Source organism: Calliphora vicina, chromosome 1 (genome assembly GCF_958450345.1).
Source record: "Calliphora vicina chromosome 1, idCalVici1.1, whole genome shotgun sequence".
NCBI lineage: Eukaryota > Metazoa > Arthropoda > Insecta > Diptera > Calliphoridae > Calliphora > Calliphora vicina.
Window position 1 is genome coordinate 64,144,308 of NC_088780.1, and position 19,650 is coordinate 64,163,957.

Here is a 19,650-nt window from a genome sequence, read left to right on the forward strand (position 1 = left end):
CCACATTATTTATGACATTATCTCTAATATATGAATTTGTATCATTTGGGGTAAATACATTCTCCAAGTGATTGGCAAATGCTTCGATTTTTTCTGAAGTATTTTTTTTTTGCCCATTCTCCGTTCTGGAGGCGTATGGGCGACTCATATACAATAAGGCATTGCATATTTTTCAGAGCTTTCCAGAGACTATATTCTGTGTTCTTAGTAGGGTCTAAGTTTCTAAGATAATTTCTCAGGTTAGATTCTTTATTAATCTTTAAGGCGACGTGAAGTCTTCTTTGGCACTGATTAAGTTTAGCCTTTACGTTCGGAGATCGCGATTGTTGCCATTGACGTATTAGTGTTCTCTTTTCTTTGATAAGAGACTCAATGTTTTTAGGACATTTTGAATGTCTGTAATTCCCCAGGGTGACTGGGGGCGTGGATACTTTAACGGCTTTTGTTAAAATGTCTGTAAATATATCGACAGCGGATTGTATCTCATACTCATTTTTCAATGAGATGTTTTGTGGCAAGTGTGAGCTAACATACATTTTATACTTTAACCAGTTCGTTTTCTTGTTAGGGAAACAAGAGTAAGAGTTTTCCAATTTACTTGGAACTGCTAATAACGTTAAAACTGTAGGCGAGTGGTCTGACGAGAGTTCCAGCGAAGGGATCACTGAAATAAATTCTCGTTTTATATTCTTGATTACAGCGAAGTCAATTAGATCGGGAATCTTATTGAGGTCTGTAGGCCAATAAGTAGGTTGGCCACTAGATATGGCATCTAGTCTGTTAGACGATATTGCTTCTAACAGTTGCCTCCCTCTAGGAGTAATAAGGCGAGAGCCCCAAAATGAGGAGGACAATATATTGAAGATATTGTAACTCTACCATCAGGTATATTTATAGATGTGGCCTGGATGTGATCCGTTTTATATTCTGGCATTGGGAAATGCCTAATATCCTTTGTCCCACCACAAGCTCTACCACTTGGATGTTTTGTATCATAAGTATAGTATCCGTTAATTCTGAAACAGTTCTTTATGGTAAAGTGTGTTTCAGAAACGAGTAGTACATCAATTTCCTGAAGGTGGAGAAATTGTTGTACTTCATTCTTATGTTGACTAAGGCCGTTAGCATTCCAAAAACAAATTCTTAGAGAATTAATTTTTTATTTAGCAGGATCTGCATGAGCATGCTTTGATTCTGCATCAATTGTTGAAACATATTTTGTATGTTCGTCATGAAACTGTTCATGGTTTGAATTAGATTCTCAATAGAGCTTTGAGAGTTAGTGTCGGGTACTGGTACACCTCTTTTAATGCATGTGCATATGAAAATAATGGGGTATTATTTCCATTGCTTCTTTTCATTTGGGTAACTGAACTCTCATTTGTCGTATTGGCATACGATTTGTTTTTATAAGTATCATTTATGATGCCTCCATATTGAGCACTAGAAGCACCAGTGTTTGTTTTCATTTGGGTAACTGAACCCTCATTTGTCGTATGGGCATACGACTTGTTTTGATTATTGTTTTTTATGATACTTCTATATTGAGCACTAGAAGCATCAGGAAGGCTTGGAAAGTTAGAAGCCGTATATTGAGCATATAAAAGTCTTCTTGCCTTCGTTGATTCCTGTATGCGTAGGAATACTAGGCATCCACGGTAGTTTGTGGTGTGATTTTGACCACAGTTACTACATTTTCTTATATTATCTGTTTTTGAGTGGGGACATTCTTGACTTTTATGAATATCTCCACATCTTACACATACAGAAGTTAATTTGCAGAATGTTCGGGTGTGACCGAACTCTTGGCAATTAAGGCACTGAGGTGGACCTTTGCGCTTAATTGGTTCTTCTACAATTATTTTACGATTAAGAAGATATCTTAAACCGTATATTGGATGAGTGTCACCCTTTTTCTTTAATTGAGAAGAGTTGAAAGTGATTTCAACTCTAAAAATTGGTTGAGAAATTTTATTCTTATTTATTATGTTGTGAATGGACTTCACTTCAGAGCCTTCAGACTCTAGCGCCTTTTTAATATCATCAGTTGGCTCAGAACTATCTATACCTTTGATGACTACTGTCAAACCTTTTGCACTTTTCAGTTGATATGTATAATAGTTTCTTTTCTCGGAATCGAAATTATCAACAATCATTCTGAAATTTTTTCCGAATAAGTTTGTACCTTTGTCTCTTGAATATTTCCTTTACGTAGAGAGACCACGTGGAAATTCTCCTTACCTACAAGTTGGGACAATTTGTTCACCAAAACATTTGTAGTAGGTTCGCGCAAATATAGGGGAGGTGGCTTATAGTCTTTTACAGGCTTTGCGGGGTTTTCTTTACTTTCTTGATTGTCAAGAATTGCAAAACGATTTTGACTTACCGGATTTTTCTTCGCCTGTTTTGGATTTGGTTCCAATTTTGATGTCCTAGGACTGGACTTGCGTTTAGTTATAGTGATGTAACGGTCCATTCCTGTTAGGATTTTTCCCGTATTTTTCACTATACTTCGAGTATTTTTTGGTATGGCACCAGTATTTTTTAATGAAAAACTCGATTGATTTTGCTTATCATCACCGGTTTTTATAGAGTTAATATTTTCATTACTACTATTTGTGACATTGATCGCAGTTGCATTACTATTTTCAGCAACCATTTGAGTTGTTGTTTGTTTTTCTATAATTTCTTTTATGTTGTCTTCTACACAATTGTTTTGTTTTGGCGCACTAGAGAGTGGAGATCTCTCGTTTGTTGTTGTTCTTACACTTAAATAATTTTTGTGATCTTTTGGATCATATGTATTACTAGCTGACCCGGTGCGCTTCGCCACCCCAATTAGAAGAGTGAAATAGTACTATTAAGTCTCCCTTTGTGAATCTGATTGTAAATGTCTAATTTCATATTTCTGGGTCCATTATTATAGAAAATGCAAAATAAAGTTACCACTAAAGTCACCTTTTTTGATTTCAAATTCATTCAGAATCATGTGTGCCTAATTTTAAATTTTTAGGTTTATTATTATAAAATATTCAAAAAGTATCATTGCAATAAACAAATAGTACCATTGATTATCACTTTTGAATTCGCAATCACTAAACCATAACCCGTCAAGTTTGAATTTTAAATTTGTATAGCCTTTCCTATATTATCAACTAATTTTGTTTCTATAACAATTAATATTTAAAAATTATCACAAAACCGAAAAAAATCGAAAACACTGTTTTGAAATTTTTCGGTTTTTTGGAAACTTTAGGTCCATTATTATAGTAAAATCAAAAAAGTACCTATGAGAACAAAGAAAAAGTACCAAGAAGTATGGCCTTGAATTTTCACCCACTTGGGACCATAGACGCCTAATTTCATATTTCTATGTCCATTATTGCAGAAAATTCAAAAAGTACCATTAGAATATATAAAAAGTACCAAAAAGCCCCCACTTGTGGTTTCCCACTCACTCCCATATAAGCTTAATTTCATGGTTTTAGGTTAATTGGTGAAGAAATTACAAAAAGTCGAATAAAGAAAAAGTACCAAAAAGTCTATCTCTAGAATTCTCACTCACTTAGGACCATATATGCTAAATATCATGTTTCTAAGTTCATTGTTATAGAAAATTCAAAAAAGTACCATTAGAATAAAGAAAAAGTACCAAAAAGTCTCCCCCTAGAATTCTCACTGACATAGGACCGTGTATGCTTAATTTCATGTGTGTAAGTCCATTGTTCTAAAAAATTAAAAAAAGTACCATTATAATAAAAAAAAGTACCATGAAGTATCCGCTTGAATTTTCACTCACATAGGACCATATACGCTTAATTTCATGTTTCTAGGTCCATTATTATAGAAAATTCAAAAAGTACCAATATAATATAGAAAAAGTACCAAAAAGCAGACACTTGTGGATTACCACCCACTCTGGCCCATGTAAGCTTTATTTCATGTTTCTAGGTCCATTGGTGAAGAAATTACAAAAAGTACCATTCGATTAAAGAAAAAGTACCAAAAAGTCTACCCCTAAAATTCACACTCACTTAGGACCATATATGCTTAATTTCATGTTTCTAAGTCCATTGTCATATAAAATTAAAAAAGTACCATTAGATGAATAAAAAAGTACCTATAGTTCAGTTCTCACATTTTGGTACCTAAATATTGTACCCTATTCCTAACACAAACTTCACTCAGATACATATCAGCTAATGTCGATAAGTGAAATAATTTAAAATATTAAAAAAAAGTACCATTAGGAGAAAAGTACCAATTTCCCTTTTCTTCCTTGAAACAATCAAGTTCGAACTTTAAAAATATTCCATTTTGCCAAAATTGTTTATGCTACAGACATGTCTCAAAATATTAAAATCTGTGTTAATGTGCCCAAGAAAAAATATGTTTTAAAAAAAGTACCAAACTGTTTACCCGGATTTGGCCCAATATACACCTTGGCACTCGAGTATGTCTATGTCAAATTATAGAAAAACATATTTTATGAAAAAGTACCAAAAATATACACAAAAACACGAACCCTTAAGGGATAAACTTAAGGGTTCGAATTTCCAAAAAGTACCAAACTTATATTTTTTATTTTTTGTTAATTAAGGAATATGATTTAAAATTTGTTTCTATGTTTATTGGTTTAAAAGATACATAGGGTGCAAAAAAAGTACCAAAATACAGTTTTTACCCGTTTTCTCCCCTAAAAGTTTCGAATTTCCAAAAAGTACGAAACACCTGTCAGCTTATTTTTTAAATGGAGTAACATGCTATTTTAAGTTTTTTTGTATCTTTATTAGTTTTGAAGATATAAGGTTACCGAATTTACCCGTTGTTACCCTTTTTACCCCCTAAACGTTCGAATTTCCAAAAATCACTTCTTATCGGATCGTTTTGGAAAGGGAAGAACCCACAGTTAAAATTTCGTGATTCTAGCTTCAGCCGTTTGGGCTGTGCGATGATGAATCAGTCAGTCAGTAACGTTACTCTTTTATATATATGGGGCATTTCACGTCAAGTGAACCAACTTTTGAAATCGATGTCTTCCGATGAAATTTGCACCAATGTTAGTTCTATTGGATAGTAATTTGGACACCATTTTTCAACAAGATCGGTCAAGAACTCTCTGAGTTATAGGAGGTCAAAATTTGACATTTTGGCCAAACAGGTGTTTTTTTTTATCCATATAACTTATTACCTATTGTTCTTAGCAAAATGTGTCCCAAATAGTTTAGACAGCTATTTATGCAATCTTTCGAAAAAAAAATTAAAAAAATTTAATAAAATATTTTTGATTTTTTTTTTTAAATCAAAAATATTTTTGACTTTTTTTTTCAAAATGGGCCCTTTTTATTTTTTTTTTTATTTTTTTTAAGAAAGCTTAGGTGTTTTCCTAAGCGACCTATATGGTCGCTTAGTGGGATGCGAGTGGGATATCTATCAAAAAAAATATTTTGTAACTCAAGATTTAAAATTTTTGAATTTTTTTGCAAAATCAAAAACTTTGTTGACTTTTTTTAAAAAAAATGGACCCTATTTTTAATTTTTTTTTTTGCTCAGAAGAAAGCTTATGTGTTTTCCTTTAACACCCTTTTTGTCGCTTAGTGGGATGCGAGTGGGATATCTTTAAAAAAAATGTTTTGTAACTCAAGACATACAATTTTTTACTTTTTTTTGAAAAATCAAAAACCTTTTTGACTTTTTTTTTCCAAAATGGACTCTTTTTTTATTATTTTTTTTTTCTCAAAAGAAAGCTTAGGTCTTTTCCTTTAAAACCTTTTTGGTCTCTTAGTGGGATGCGAGTGGGATATCTATCAAAATAAATTTGTAACTCAAGACAAATGTTTTTAAATTGATTTTTTTCATATTTGTGTGTAAGTGTTTCTAAAACCTTAAAAATAAAAACCACAACAACTGACCGATAATAGCCACTGAAGGGGTGCAATATGAGGCCGACCGCTATTAATTTTCCACCCCCAAAATTTGTCTGAGTTTTGTATCTTGCGGCTTTTTTAGTCAATCCTAGAGGTAGTTTTCAGCGCACGTGATTTTCATTGTTAAAATATCAGGTGCCCCAGAAACAAATTTTTGGAATCAAGTGGAAATATTTTATGGCCCTTCTCCGAAGTACCAGTTTATTTATTATTTTATGACATTTGACTTTAAGAAGTGGGTGGAGAGATAGAAGTTGACAGGTAGGTTATTTATATGGTGGTTTATTTTTATTATTATTTGTAACATTTGGTTAAACTAGGTACTTTAGTATGTAAGCCCTTCTTGACCCTAATAAAAGATTTTAGACTCATTCATTCTGAAGACATACGGAAATCAGTTTTTTAGAAACAGCGTTAATGTTAAGACGTGTGTTATTTACATAAATACTTACAAAATTCAAAATGTCTACAACTTCTAAAAAGGCTAAGGTTGAAAATGAAATTTATTCGTCTTTTTGTTTTAATCCCTTTAACAAAATGAAGCACAGATCATCAGATATGCGAAATATTTCCGACGGCTTATTAAAAAAATTCCCTACGCTGTCAAAACGATTGAAAATTTGTGGATCATGCAGGAAAGAGCTCGGAAAGTTGAACGAATTACCGAATTTGAATAGTAATGAGCCTTGCGTTGAAGTTATTCCAGATGAAGACAAAAGTAATTCCGAGAATGAAGACAGAACTGTTGATGATGATGGTTATTCTAACTTTTCAAATTCAACGAATGAGTGTCGAAACCAATACCACAAGGATGCAGTAGAAGTTCTTGAACAAATATAAGAGAAATACAAAACGTCACAGAGTGAAGCTGAAAGAATTCAACTTCTCACGCTTGCTCCAAGAACATGGAGTTCTGCAAAAACAATGACTGAGTTTGGAACGTCTCAACGAAAAGCAAGAATTGCTAAACAATTGGTTGCTGAGCATGGGATTCTCACACTCCCAAACAAAAAGAAGGGAAAAACTTTGGAGTGCGATACTAAATCTCTAATAACTCAGTTTTATCAGCGAGATGATATGAGTCGCCTGATGCCAGGGATGAAAGACTGGATGTCTGTACGAATCGATGGCAAGAAAGTTCAAATGCAGAAGAGAATGTAACCTGAATGAATTATTCGCAACATTTCAATCTGAATACGAGGATGTCAAAATTGGATTCACAAAATTTACACAACTGAGGCCAAAACATTGCGTTTTGGCAGGAAGCAGCGGAACTCACACAGTATGTGTTTGTATTTACCATGAAAATGTTAAATTGATGTTGAAGGAAATCAACTTAAATTACTTAAAAGATGATTCATCAGAAGATTTACACCATTACCGCGATTGCCTTAAATTGACTATGTGCCCTAATGCTACAACTTCTTGCCACTTAGGTGAATGTTCGAATTGCCCGGAAACCACATCCATCAAAGAAAATTTAATCAACTCTTTTGATCGAGAATGTATTGAGGAGTTAAAATTTGAATCTTGGCTTCAGACTGAAAGATGCACACTGAAAACCATAATTTTAAATGTGGATGATTTTGTGGAAGAACTGTGTAGAGGATTGCTAAATTTGAGAACCCATGACTTTTTAGTCAAAGAGCAGTGGTCATTCTTCAAGGACTTGAAAACACATTTGAAGTCTGGTGAATTCATTATTTCATTTGATTTCGCAGAGAACTATAAATATGTTCTTCAGGATTCCATACAAGCATTCCACTTCAATAACGACCAAGCAACTATATTCACAGTAGTTATTTACTACATGAAAGAAGAAAACCTGGAACACAAAAGTATGGCAATCATATCCGACGATTTAAAACATGACACCGTTGCAATTTATGAGTACCAGAAGATAATACTAAATTATCTAAAATCAAAATTTACAGTAGAAAAGGTATACTACGTTTCGGACGGAGCTCGTCAACATTTTAAAAACAAAAGTAGCTTCGCAAATCTTACAGCTCATGAAAAAGATTTTGGAATGCCAGCTGAGTGGCATTTTCATCCTACTGCTCATGGTAAAGGAGCATGTGATGGTATTGGAGCAAACCTCAAAAGAAACTAAAATAGTTTTTAGTAGCAAAGAGGATTATGAGGAAACATTGAAAACACTAAAGAGCAGATTCGATGCTGCGGTAACAATCGATGGCACTGCTCAATACCATGCTTTCATACCGCTTGTCGATGGAAGACTCAAATTAAAAAAGTTTTCTGCATCTACTCAATGCGATTTCTTTCCAAAGCCAAAAAAGAAGCCAGCAGCGAAATCAGTAGCTGAATCTAATAACGCCAAGAAAGGATTGACAAAAAAAAAGCAGCTAATAAAGGTGACAAATAAGGAGGATAAAAGTATGGATATTTGAAAATTTAAAAACTTCATAAATTAAGTGTAAAAATAGTTATTATATAAATTGATCTATTGTGATTAAGATTAAATTTTACTAAATTATTCATCTTTTTATTATTATTATTATTATATATTAAATTAATTATTATTACAAATAAATAACAAAATTAAATTATTCAACATTTCCATAGAAAAAAAGTGATTTTTATTCCTGAGGTTAACATATTATGGGTATTACAGTATCGAGGCTATGAAATTTTAGTTGGGTATGTTACATACCATCGGAAAGGCTAATGTGTCTAGTTTCTCTGCGTAAGTTTAATTTTTAAGGTTTACACACAAATATGAAAAAAATTAAAATAGTGCAAATTTAAAAACCTTTGTCTTGAGTTACAAAACATTTATTTTGATAGATATCCCACTCGCATCCCACTAAGCGACCAAAAAGGTTTTAAAGGAAAAGACCTAAGCTTTCTTTTGAGAAAAAAAAAATTAATAAAAAAAGAGTCCATTTTGGAAAAAAAAAGTCAAAAAGGTTTTTGATTTTTCAAAAAAAAAGTAAAAAATTGTATGTCTTGAGTTACAAAACATTTTTTTATAGATATCCCACTCGCATCCCACTAAGCGACAAAAAGGGTGTTAAAGGAAAACACATAAGCTTTCCTATGAGCAAAAAAAAAATTAAAAAATGGGTCCATTTTTTTAAAAAAAGTCAACAAAGTTTTTGATTTTGCAAAAAAATTCAAAAATTTTAAATCTTGAGTTACAAAATATTTTTTTTGATAGATATCCCACTCGCATCCCACTAAGCGACCATATAGGTCGCTTAGGAAAAGACCTAAGCTTTCTTAAAAAAAAATAAAAAAAAAAAATAAAAAGGGCCCATTTTGAAAAAAAAGTCAAAAATATTTTTGATTTAAAAAAAAAAAATCAAAAATATTTTATTAAATTTTTTTAATTTTTTTTTCGAAAGATTGCATAAATAGCTATCTAAACTATTTGGGACACATTTTGCTAAGAACAATAGGTAATAAGTTATATGGATAAAAAAAAACACCTGTTTGGCCAAAATGTCAAATTTTGACCTCCTATAACTCAGAGAGTTCTTGACCGATCTTGTTGAAAAATGGTGTCCGAATTACTATCCAATAGAACTAACATTGGTGCAAATTTCATCGCGATCGGAAGACATCGATTTCAAAAGTTGGTTCACTTGACGTGAAATGCCCCATATATAGATGGAATTAGCGGTATAATGTAAAAATTTGATTTTGCCACACCCCTCCGCCCATAGACTAAAAATTAAAAATCTGAGTATTCTGAAGATACTCTGAAAATTTCATCAAAATCGGTCGAGCGGTTTTTTATATATATAGATGGCATTAGCGGTATAATGTAAAAATTTGATTATGCCACGCCCCTTCACCCACAGACCGAAAATCAAAAATCTGACCTTACAGTGTTACCCGCTAGACTATTCTGAAGATTCCCTGAAAATTGCATCAAAATCGGTCCAGCCGTTTTTGAGTTCATTCAGAACATACATACTAGGGTATTCGAATTATTCGATTTTTCTCTTGTTCTAATAAAACGAATAATTCGAATAAGAGATTTTAACTTGTTCGAATAATTCGATCACACGTTTAAAATTAATCGAATTATTCGAATAATTTAATTTTTTTTTAAAAAAGTAAAGAATGAAGTTTTGATGTCGGTTTTTTTAATATTTTATTGTTAAAGAAAAACAAAAAATAAAGTTAAAGTTAACAATTCTATTATTGATAATGTTAAAATACATTCGAAAACAAAGTCCATCATTAAATTTTCAACACAAATATTCTGATCAGATTAACTCCCGAACAATCTACAAAACAATTGACTAGCAAACCCTTTAGTTTCCGTTTTGGAGCTATTCTTTAAAAAATTTTAGCTAGTTGGACATGATCCTGAATTCCAGTACAATATAAACGTATTAAGAACTTTTTTATGTCGTTCATTAATTCCGGTTTTAAAATGAGTAACTAATTCTTTAGTAAATTAATTATTCACTACTTCTAAATTATTTATAACAAATTGTATTATACATCAAGATCTATCAACGTTGCCGAATCTTTGCTTAATAAAGTGGTCTTTGGGGAATTACACAATAAAGTTAATCTGTCCAAAGTTTGATATCATTGTCAGTGAACGTGGCTAATTTGAAGTCAGGCAGTGCATGATTAATCATGTATAAGACGAATTCCATCCTTTTCTTGCAACTGAACGTTAGTTTGCAATATTTGTGTTTACCATTCGATTTATTAAATATACATATACATACATATATTTTAAGATCGTGGCCTTCATCTATTTCAATGTAATCATTATAAATGTCATCCTCAATATCACTTTCGACGACCGTTTCAAAATCACATTCTATATCACATTCAACTCCACTTAAATCTAAGTTAATAGTTTGATTATTAATTGCGATTCTTCTAATATTTCGCCAGCTAAATAACAAATATTTTATTCCGTACCTTTTATTTTGATTGGTTCAAGTCCTAAGTTAAAAATTTTGAAAGATTTGTTTTTAGATAATATTTATATATTTATAGAAGGAGCTATCAAAGAAACAATACAATTTTTGTGAGTCATTATTACTTATTTAAATTTTAAATTATGAAAAATTTTAAGCAATTTAATAAATATAAATATATAAATATAAAACGAATAAATGTTCATATTTATTCGTTTTATTCGATTATTCTACATAAAATTGTTCGAATTATTCGTTATTCGAAAATGGCCATTTTTAAATTGTTCGAATAATTATTCGTAAGAAATTATTCGATTAATCGAACGATCATTAGTCGAATGAATACCCTAATACATACTCACATACAAACATCCATTTTTATATACAGTAGCCCAATAAAGTCTACATACAGGAATTCAAATTCAATTTCTTTCGTTGAAAGCTGTATTTGTAAGTTAAAAGTAATGAAATACATATATTTGTTAAAAAAATAAATTTACACTTAAAAAAATTAAAACAACATCACTTAAGTCGGTTTTTTGGGCTTTAATGTTCAAAATATTATGAAACTTAATAGCCCCGCCCACCCAAAAGTAGGCGTTTTTTTCCTTTTTTATTCAGAATCAATAACTCTTATAACGGTGAACTTTTGGGCGTTATTTGATTTTTTTTTTGCTAAAATCGACATAAGACATGTATTATTATATATATCATAAAAAAAACTAAAAAAACCGCTTTAAATTAAAGTAATATAATAATTTTTCCTGTATGTAGACTTTCTTGGGCTACTGTATATAGATGAATTGAACTTTGAAAGAAATGTGATTTATTTATAAAATTTTAAAGGACATATGTAAATAAAATAAAATTTAATGTTGCATATTGTATGGTTTAAAAGTTGTGTGCTGTAATGTGTGAACACTTTTTGTGGAATTTGTGTACCGGAAAGGGTCTCGAGTCGAAAGTCTTTGATTGGATTAACACTTGCAATATATAATAATAGTAGTAGTTTTCTTTAAAATCGGAGATGAAATATCAGAAAAGTGCGGTTTTCTGTTTGCAACAACAAAATACGTGTTAGTCAATGTATGTATTTTGTTTTATCAGACATGATTTTTTGTATTTTTGTTTGACAATACCCAGAGTATCGTATCAATGTATAATTCTCTATGCTTTTATTTATCAATAGACATGTATATTTAACTATTCAATGATTTCATGTTCATATCGTCAACTTAAATGCAAACGGACGTAACTACACAACAATTCAAAATCGATCGAACTGAAAATTTTTAGACCACGGCGATTAAAAATGACAACTTTATAAAAGAAATTCAAAGAATACTTTATTACTATTGATTTTGTAACGTTTTTTGCTTCTCCCATAAAAAAATAAATAAAAGTGTAGTTACGTCCGTTTGCATTTAAAGTGACAATTGGTATATTTAACTTTTCAATGATTTCATAACTTTTTATTTTCCTTACTGAAGGCTAAAACTCATTTGGCTAATATTCATTTGCAATATCGTAAAGACCGTGTTGCGTTTGCAAGATGTTTCAAAGAGCTGGTAGAAACATGTCCTGAATCTGAAAGTTACTTGATGCTGGGTGAGGCTTATATGTCTATTCAAGGTAAATATAATTTATTTTAATTTTTAGCAAACATTTCTAGTCTTATTTTACACATATATTTGATGCAGTCCTTTATGAAGTGTTTGACATATAAATAGTACGTAATATTACAATGGAACTTTTATAAAAGCTGCATTCCGTAATTCTAACAGATGATTCATACTTTTGTATCTATTATTCCATACCTTTATCGGAAACTCCTACTGTATATCGTCATGTAGGTAGACAACATTTTTTTTATTTTTTTATATTTTATTTATTGTATCTTCACAAAATAATGTGAATTATCAATAATTTGTACAAATCTTAAATCTAAATATTAATTTTTATTTACGTCCTACCACAGTTGGACGGAAAATGATGTTTAATTTATAGATCCTATCATCAGCGCAGGTCTGTTGGATTCCTTCTTCTTAGTCGGATGTAGCCATTACTTCTCATTAATGTTCGTGCAAGTGGGTTAGGGTGAACTTCTAACTTTTTCAAATATGACTCCGTTTGTTTTTTTATTTCATTTTTCACCAGGAAGACACCTAGGTCCTTATGAATGTTAATATTTCTCATATACCAGGGCGCTGCTGTTATTATTCTTAATATTTTATTTTGGAATCTTTGAATTTTTTCAATATTAGAAGCTGAGACCGTGCCCCATAATTGAATTTCATAGCACCATATAAGTTTTATTATTGAGCAGTACAACAAAAGTTTACAATCTAAACTCAATATCCAGTTTTACCAATTAGCCAGTAAATTTGTAGTAATTTTAACTTCATTTGAGTCAACTTCTTATCTATATGCTTTTTCCATGTAAGACGTCGGTCTAGATTAGAGGGCACGATTCTCTACGCAATGTGAAAGTGAGATGTATACATTTTTGCTCGTTTACTTTTATTCTAGCACTAGCTGACCCGACAGACGTTGCACAGTGGGGGATCTGAAAAAAAAGAGATAAGAGATATAAGAGATAATATATGGCTAAAGCAATGTTTTTTGTATATCTCGTCTAGTTGATTCCATATATGTAAAAATCTTTCAAATCGGATCGCAAACAAAAATTTGGCATTATTTTTAATTTTTGATATACCCGAGGTGCCCCACTTTGGGGCATTGTGGCTCGGCCCCCCCTTGGTTTTATAAGCCCAAATTCAAAACTTAATCTTATCAACACCTCCTCTATGGCCATGGGAAATTCTTTTAAAATCGGGCTATTCGTTTAGAAGTTACAGATTTATTTCCACTTTTTTTTTCAGATTCCCCACGAGCAGCTTTTCTTGATGTATTTAATAAGTGGACGTAGACAAATTTTATTTCTGTAAAAAAATTTGCGGACTATTGTGAACATTAAAAAAAATTGCCGAATCGGTCCAGCCGTACAGCGATTTTGGATATACCGAAAAAAAATTGGAGTGGTCAATTTTTCTTTCAGTAAAAACTTACTATGAACATTTAAACAAAAAATTAGCCAAATCGGTACAGCCGTTTTCCGATTTTGGATAAATCGAAAAAAGTGGGCGTGGTCCGTAAAAACCTAAGTTGAACTATGAACAATATGAGTGATCACAGATGAAGCTCCTTTTCTTGATTAAACGCTTATTGGCCAAGTTATTAGCGAATTTAGATATTTTTTTAGTTTTTATATAAAAAATTTATTTTTGTTCAGAAATATGAGTGATCACAGATTGAGCAGCTTTTCTTGATTAAACGCTTATTGTCGAAGTTATTAGCGATTTTAGATATTGTGAGTTTTTATATAAAAAATCGATTTTTGGCCAACGCAAATACTTAGAAGCACTCATCGTTTCTCGGATGGACCTAATGCGTGGTTGGAAAATAAATGGGGGAAACGTAGAACTGGAATTCCTTGTTACCGCCGTTGAAATTTCTTTGACGATTGATTCCAAGTATATGCCAAGATATTAGCATTTCGGAGTATAGCAGGTTCGGGCAAATTTATCATTCCGGCACATATCAAAAAATCTGGTCAATGTTGTAGATGGCGGTCGATCAACCATTTTCCAGATGCCATGTCACTACCTTTGGTCACATATTTAAAACATTTGATAAGTGGTCGTATTATTGGGCTTAAACAACTTGTGTGGACTATTGCGAACATTTAAAAAAAATAGCTAAATCGGTCCAGGCGTTTTGCAATTTTAGATATATCGAAAAAAAGTGGTGGTAAATTTTTCTTACGAATTTTACTACGAATATTTAAACAAAAATTAGTCGATTTTAGATAAATCGAAAACAGTGGGCGTAAAAGTGGGAGTGGTCAATTTTTCCTTCAGTAAAAACATAAATTGGATAACTACGAACATTTATGCAAAAAATTAACCAAATCGGTGTAGCCGTTTTCAGATTTTAAATAAATCGAAAAAAGTGGGCGTGGTCAATTTTTCGTTTTTTAAATCGGTCCGGCCGTTCTCAACTGATGCAATTACCAACGAACGACAATTGATTTTTATTTATATAGAAAAAGAAGATTGTTTTATGTCGAGTATTGTTTATGTCGAGTATATGGTCTTGTAAAAGTACAGATGCTTCTTGGGGGTTTTCATGTATAGCTGTGTCATCAGCAAATGTTGATATGTGGGTTCGATTGTTAGTTGGCATATCAGAAGTATATAGCAAATATATGAAAGGACCCAGTATACTTCCTTGGGGTACGGCTGCTTCAATAGGCTGTGGTGAACTTATGAAGTCTCCCTCTTTAAGACTTAAATAACTTTCTAGAAGCTTATTTATGTTTACTGGTAAATATTGTTTTATTTATTTTACTCTGTCGAAGGCTTGCGAAACGTCGATGAAGAGCGCAGAACAATATTTTTTTCTTCAAATGTCTTGGATATGATATCTACCAGCCTGTGAGTTTGTTCTATGGTGTTATGTTTTTCTCGAAATCCGAATTGATGAGTTGGAATATTGTTACGTTTTAACCTTTTCAGAACGTTGGTTTATTTCCTTTAAATAAACCGGATACTTTTAATTGCAAATAAAAGCCGTTTAGTAGTTTAAAAATTGTAACAACTCTTTATTTATTTAAAATGTACAACAACCACAGAATTAAATAGTCACTTTATTAAGGTTAATAATATCTTGTTCCTTATAGGGGAGCTATGACCACCCAGCAGTTTGAAAAGTGCCAATTGGAAACCTTTCACTAGCTATATTACTACTTGTACAACACACTAGTTCGCTGTGGCTGGTAAAGTGGTAGTTAAATGGTTATCATTTGCACTACATTTCACCAGCATATTCAGTAATAAACAATAGTCAGATATTTGTCTTTAGTTTTTGAAAATAAGTTCAAGAAAAATAAAATCTTCTAAAATATACCACTTCGATGGCCACATGTAATGCTGAATGTGGCCGTTTGTGTTTTCATTCTCAGTGATGATGCAGAAAATGCAAAAATAGAGAGTAGACTCACATGTTATTCTTAATAACAATTAGAGAGCAGTACAAATAAGAGCTCAGTGGTTTAGTGGTTAGAGCATTTGACTAGAAAACGAGAGGTTATGTGTTCAACCCCGCTCTCAGAAAAAATTATTTTTTCTTTTTTTCTCAAATGCTGGAGTATTTTCACTATTGAATTTAATAGTGAAGTGTTATGCATTAAACACATTCAAGACAGCAGGCTACCAACTTCAATCTGTCAAAAATAAAATGCACACGTTTATATGGAGACGATTATTTTAACGACAGCACAGCTACACGGCCACACGACTACTCATGCCGATGTAGCCGAATTAGGCTAATTTCTATTTTTATCAACTACAAAACAGAAATAGTGTTGCTAATATAATAAAAAAAATGTAAATCAAATTAGTGCTTAAAAAAATATATATTTTTTACTTAATTAAGAGAAGTTTCTGATAACCATATTGAAATAAATTAATAACAGGTACATAATTAATTATAACCATATATATATTTTTACTCAAAATAATTGTTTCAGTCTTAAATACTTTGGAATTTTGTACGGTTATTTTTTATTAAAGTGGCACCACTGAATTATTAATCAGCTGTTTACTTTGTAGCTGTCGTCTTTAAAATAATTCAGTAGCTGCCACACGACTACAACTGTAACCAGCAGAATTTGTGTTCGTGTAGTCGTGTAGCCTGTTGTCTTGAATGTGTTTAATGCATTATGCAGAGTGTGCCAATCGGCCACTTGCAATGACATACCCGTGTTAAATTCACCAGTCAATAACGTTGCGAGTGGGTTGAAAATTCACTTGTAGTAGTTCTTAGTGGCCAACGAATTCGACGTGGCGGAACTAGTGCAATGAACTGCAGGGCAATTATCGGACAATCTGCGTAAAATTTTGTACAGTAATTTCTATGTATATGCTTATTAGAAGTGGACCTTATATGGGAGCTATGGTCAAATATGGACCGATATTCACAAAATCATGTAGTATGATTTCTAAATATAAATTAGAGATTTGTATAAAATTTTGTTTTGATATCGATATTTTTCAGATATTTATGTAGGTTAGTGTGTTTTTCGGAAGTGGTCCTTATATGGGAGCTATAACCAATTATTGGCCGACCTTCATAGAATTAGGTATAGCGATTTTGGTATATATGGGGACTATTTATGACGAATTTAAACTTAATAGCGGTATTTATAAGACATTTATGCCTATTTAAGTTATTTTCGGAAGTGATCTTTATATGGGGACTATGGTCAAATATGGGCCGATTCACAACGAATTTGGTGTTGTGTTTTTTAAGCACGAAACTTATTTTTCCTGAATTTTGTGTGGATACTGCAATTTGGTAGGCATTGACAGACCATAGAACCATATTTAGGGAAGAAATTTGTATGGGGGCTAGAAGAAATCATAGACCGATTCCTATAATTTTTACCAGAGTTAGTCCTTTTAACATAAAAATAACGTGTGTAAAATTTGATGGTATTATCTGCAATATATTTGAACAAATAACAAAAACAATTTTAAAATTATCATGTTTTTTTTTTAGGTTGTCTCACATTTTGGTTCATAACTCTGTTTCCACTGAACCCATTTTGCTGATTTTCAATACCAAACTGCTTAGGAGAACAATTAACATTTTTCTTGCAAGTTTACCAATTTTGTTTGTCTATTTTCGACGTGAACGTGTTTTACAGAGACATACAGACAGACGGACATAGCTTAATCGACTAAGAATTTCATAAGGATCAATAATATATATACTTTGTTGGGTCTCAGATGAATATTTCTCAATGTTTTTTACGTGGTCATTATTAAAGTTTTTTATTATAAACAAATTTAAATAAATAAAAGATTGATTAGGCCAGGTAATTTATTAAATTTTAAACATTGTTTAGTCTTCATCAAAGATAAAATTTATTTAACAAAATTTATTTACAAAAAGCCTGATAACAGGCCTGTGAAGAAGGCCTACTACCAGGCCTGTTGAAGAAGGCCTACTATCAGGCCTGTTGAAGAAGGTAAAGCAGAAGGCTTTGGCTGGCTAGGACATCGTGTGTAAAAAATGCATGAGTATGGAATGGGGCAATAAATCCTTGTGTCTGATAAATAGGGCCTTCGAGAAGGCCTGCTTACTACTTCTCTTCGCCGCTGGGCGTCTATGGCATAGACTCTATGGTTCCCTTAACTCGAACATAACATTTCATGAATTTGCAGATGTCATTAAATAATTTTCTGTCAAAAACGTTGACATGGATCAACTGTTTAATGAATTCGTCAATTTAAAAACTTTTGCTGAAAATGTATCAAAACAAAATAACTATAGAAAAACTAAGGAGTTTTTAAATAATGGATCATTTCAAAATTTTGAAAAAATGTGTGTGTTTATTTTTTCCATAAAACAATCAATTGCGGCAATTTTTGAATTATTGAAAACATATTAAATAAAGGTAATTATTTAATATTTATATAAAAAACCAAAAACCAAAATGAAATTTACAAAAACACAAGTGATATTCTGTATTAAATATATTAATATAAACTTGTTCAAATTAACTTTGTTTTTAATTACTGCTAGTGGGGATTGACCTACTATTTTTTTTTACTTTTTTCCAATGCAACTAATTTTGGGTTGCCACCCACTTCATCAAATTTTATTAAGGTATCTCAAATCTTTTAGGAGCTACCGAATTAATTCCAAAATTAAATATTTCTATATTATCAGAAGTATATAGCAAATATATGAAAGGACCCAGTATACTTCCTTGGGGTACGGCTGCTTCAATAGGCTGTGGTGAACTTATGAAGTCTCCCTCTTTAAGACTTAAATAACTTTCTAGAAGCTTATTTATGTTTACTGGTAAATATTGTTTTATTTATTTTACTCTGTCGAAGGCTTGCGAAACGTCGATGAAGAGCGCAGAACAATATTTTTTTCTTCAAATGTCTTGGATATATCTACCAGCCTGTGAGTTTGTTCTATGGTGTTATGTTTTTCTCGAAATCCGAATTGATGAGTTGGAATATTGTTACGTTTTAACGTTTTCAGAACGTTGGTTTATTTCCTTTAAATAAACCGTATACTTTTAATTGCAAATAAAACCGGTTTAGTAGTTTAAAAATTGTAACAACTCTTTATTTATTTAAAATGTACAACAACCACAGAATTAAATAGTCACTCAATGTTTTTTTTATACACGTTTATAAATTCGCAGAAATAGAGACACACTTTATAATGTACACAAATTCACTTGAAAAATACAGCACACTTTAAGGCACTCAATTGTAGACTATTCCATAGGGTCCAATATGATTACATCAGTGGACTTGCGGGCCTTCTGCTTTTTTCTTTTGGCGATATTATTTTCGCCAGTATGGGGTCATTTCTCTGCGATACAGACCAATCTGCACTGGACTCTATATGCATTAGTCGAACGTCAATGACACATTCCTTTTCCTATCATTTGCGCAATGCTTGCATTCAACGTTGCAAGGCCGCCTTGAAGGCGCGTCCGCATTGCCGTGTTTCAAACCCTTCCGGTGCTCGATGCTAAAGTCATAGCTCTGAAGCCGCTCAATCCAACGAGCCAGCTGACCTTCAGGTTGTTTAAATTTCAGCAACCACCTTAGGGCAGAATGATCGGTTCTCAGCTGGAAGTGCTGACCATACAGATACTTGTGGAAATGCTTCACACACTCTAATACTGCCAGGAGTACACGTCGCGTTACGCAGTAATT

General features: G+C 31.9%; 1 protein-coding gene across 1 annotated transcript in view; it reads left to right on the forward strand.

Moving 5' to 3' along the window:
- LOC135963166 (tetratricopeptide repeat protein 21B-like) overlaps positions 1–19,650 on the forward strand; it is a 129,783-nt gene that overhangs the window by 19,769 nt on the left and 90,364 nt on the right. Inside the window, exon 2 of the mRNA XM_065514939.1 lies at positions 12,331–12,472. Coding sequence (XP_065371011.1) covers positions 12,331–12,472 — 142 coding nt within the window. The remainder of the gene's footprint in view (positions 1–12,330; positions 12,473–19,650) is intronic.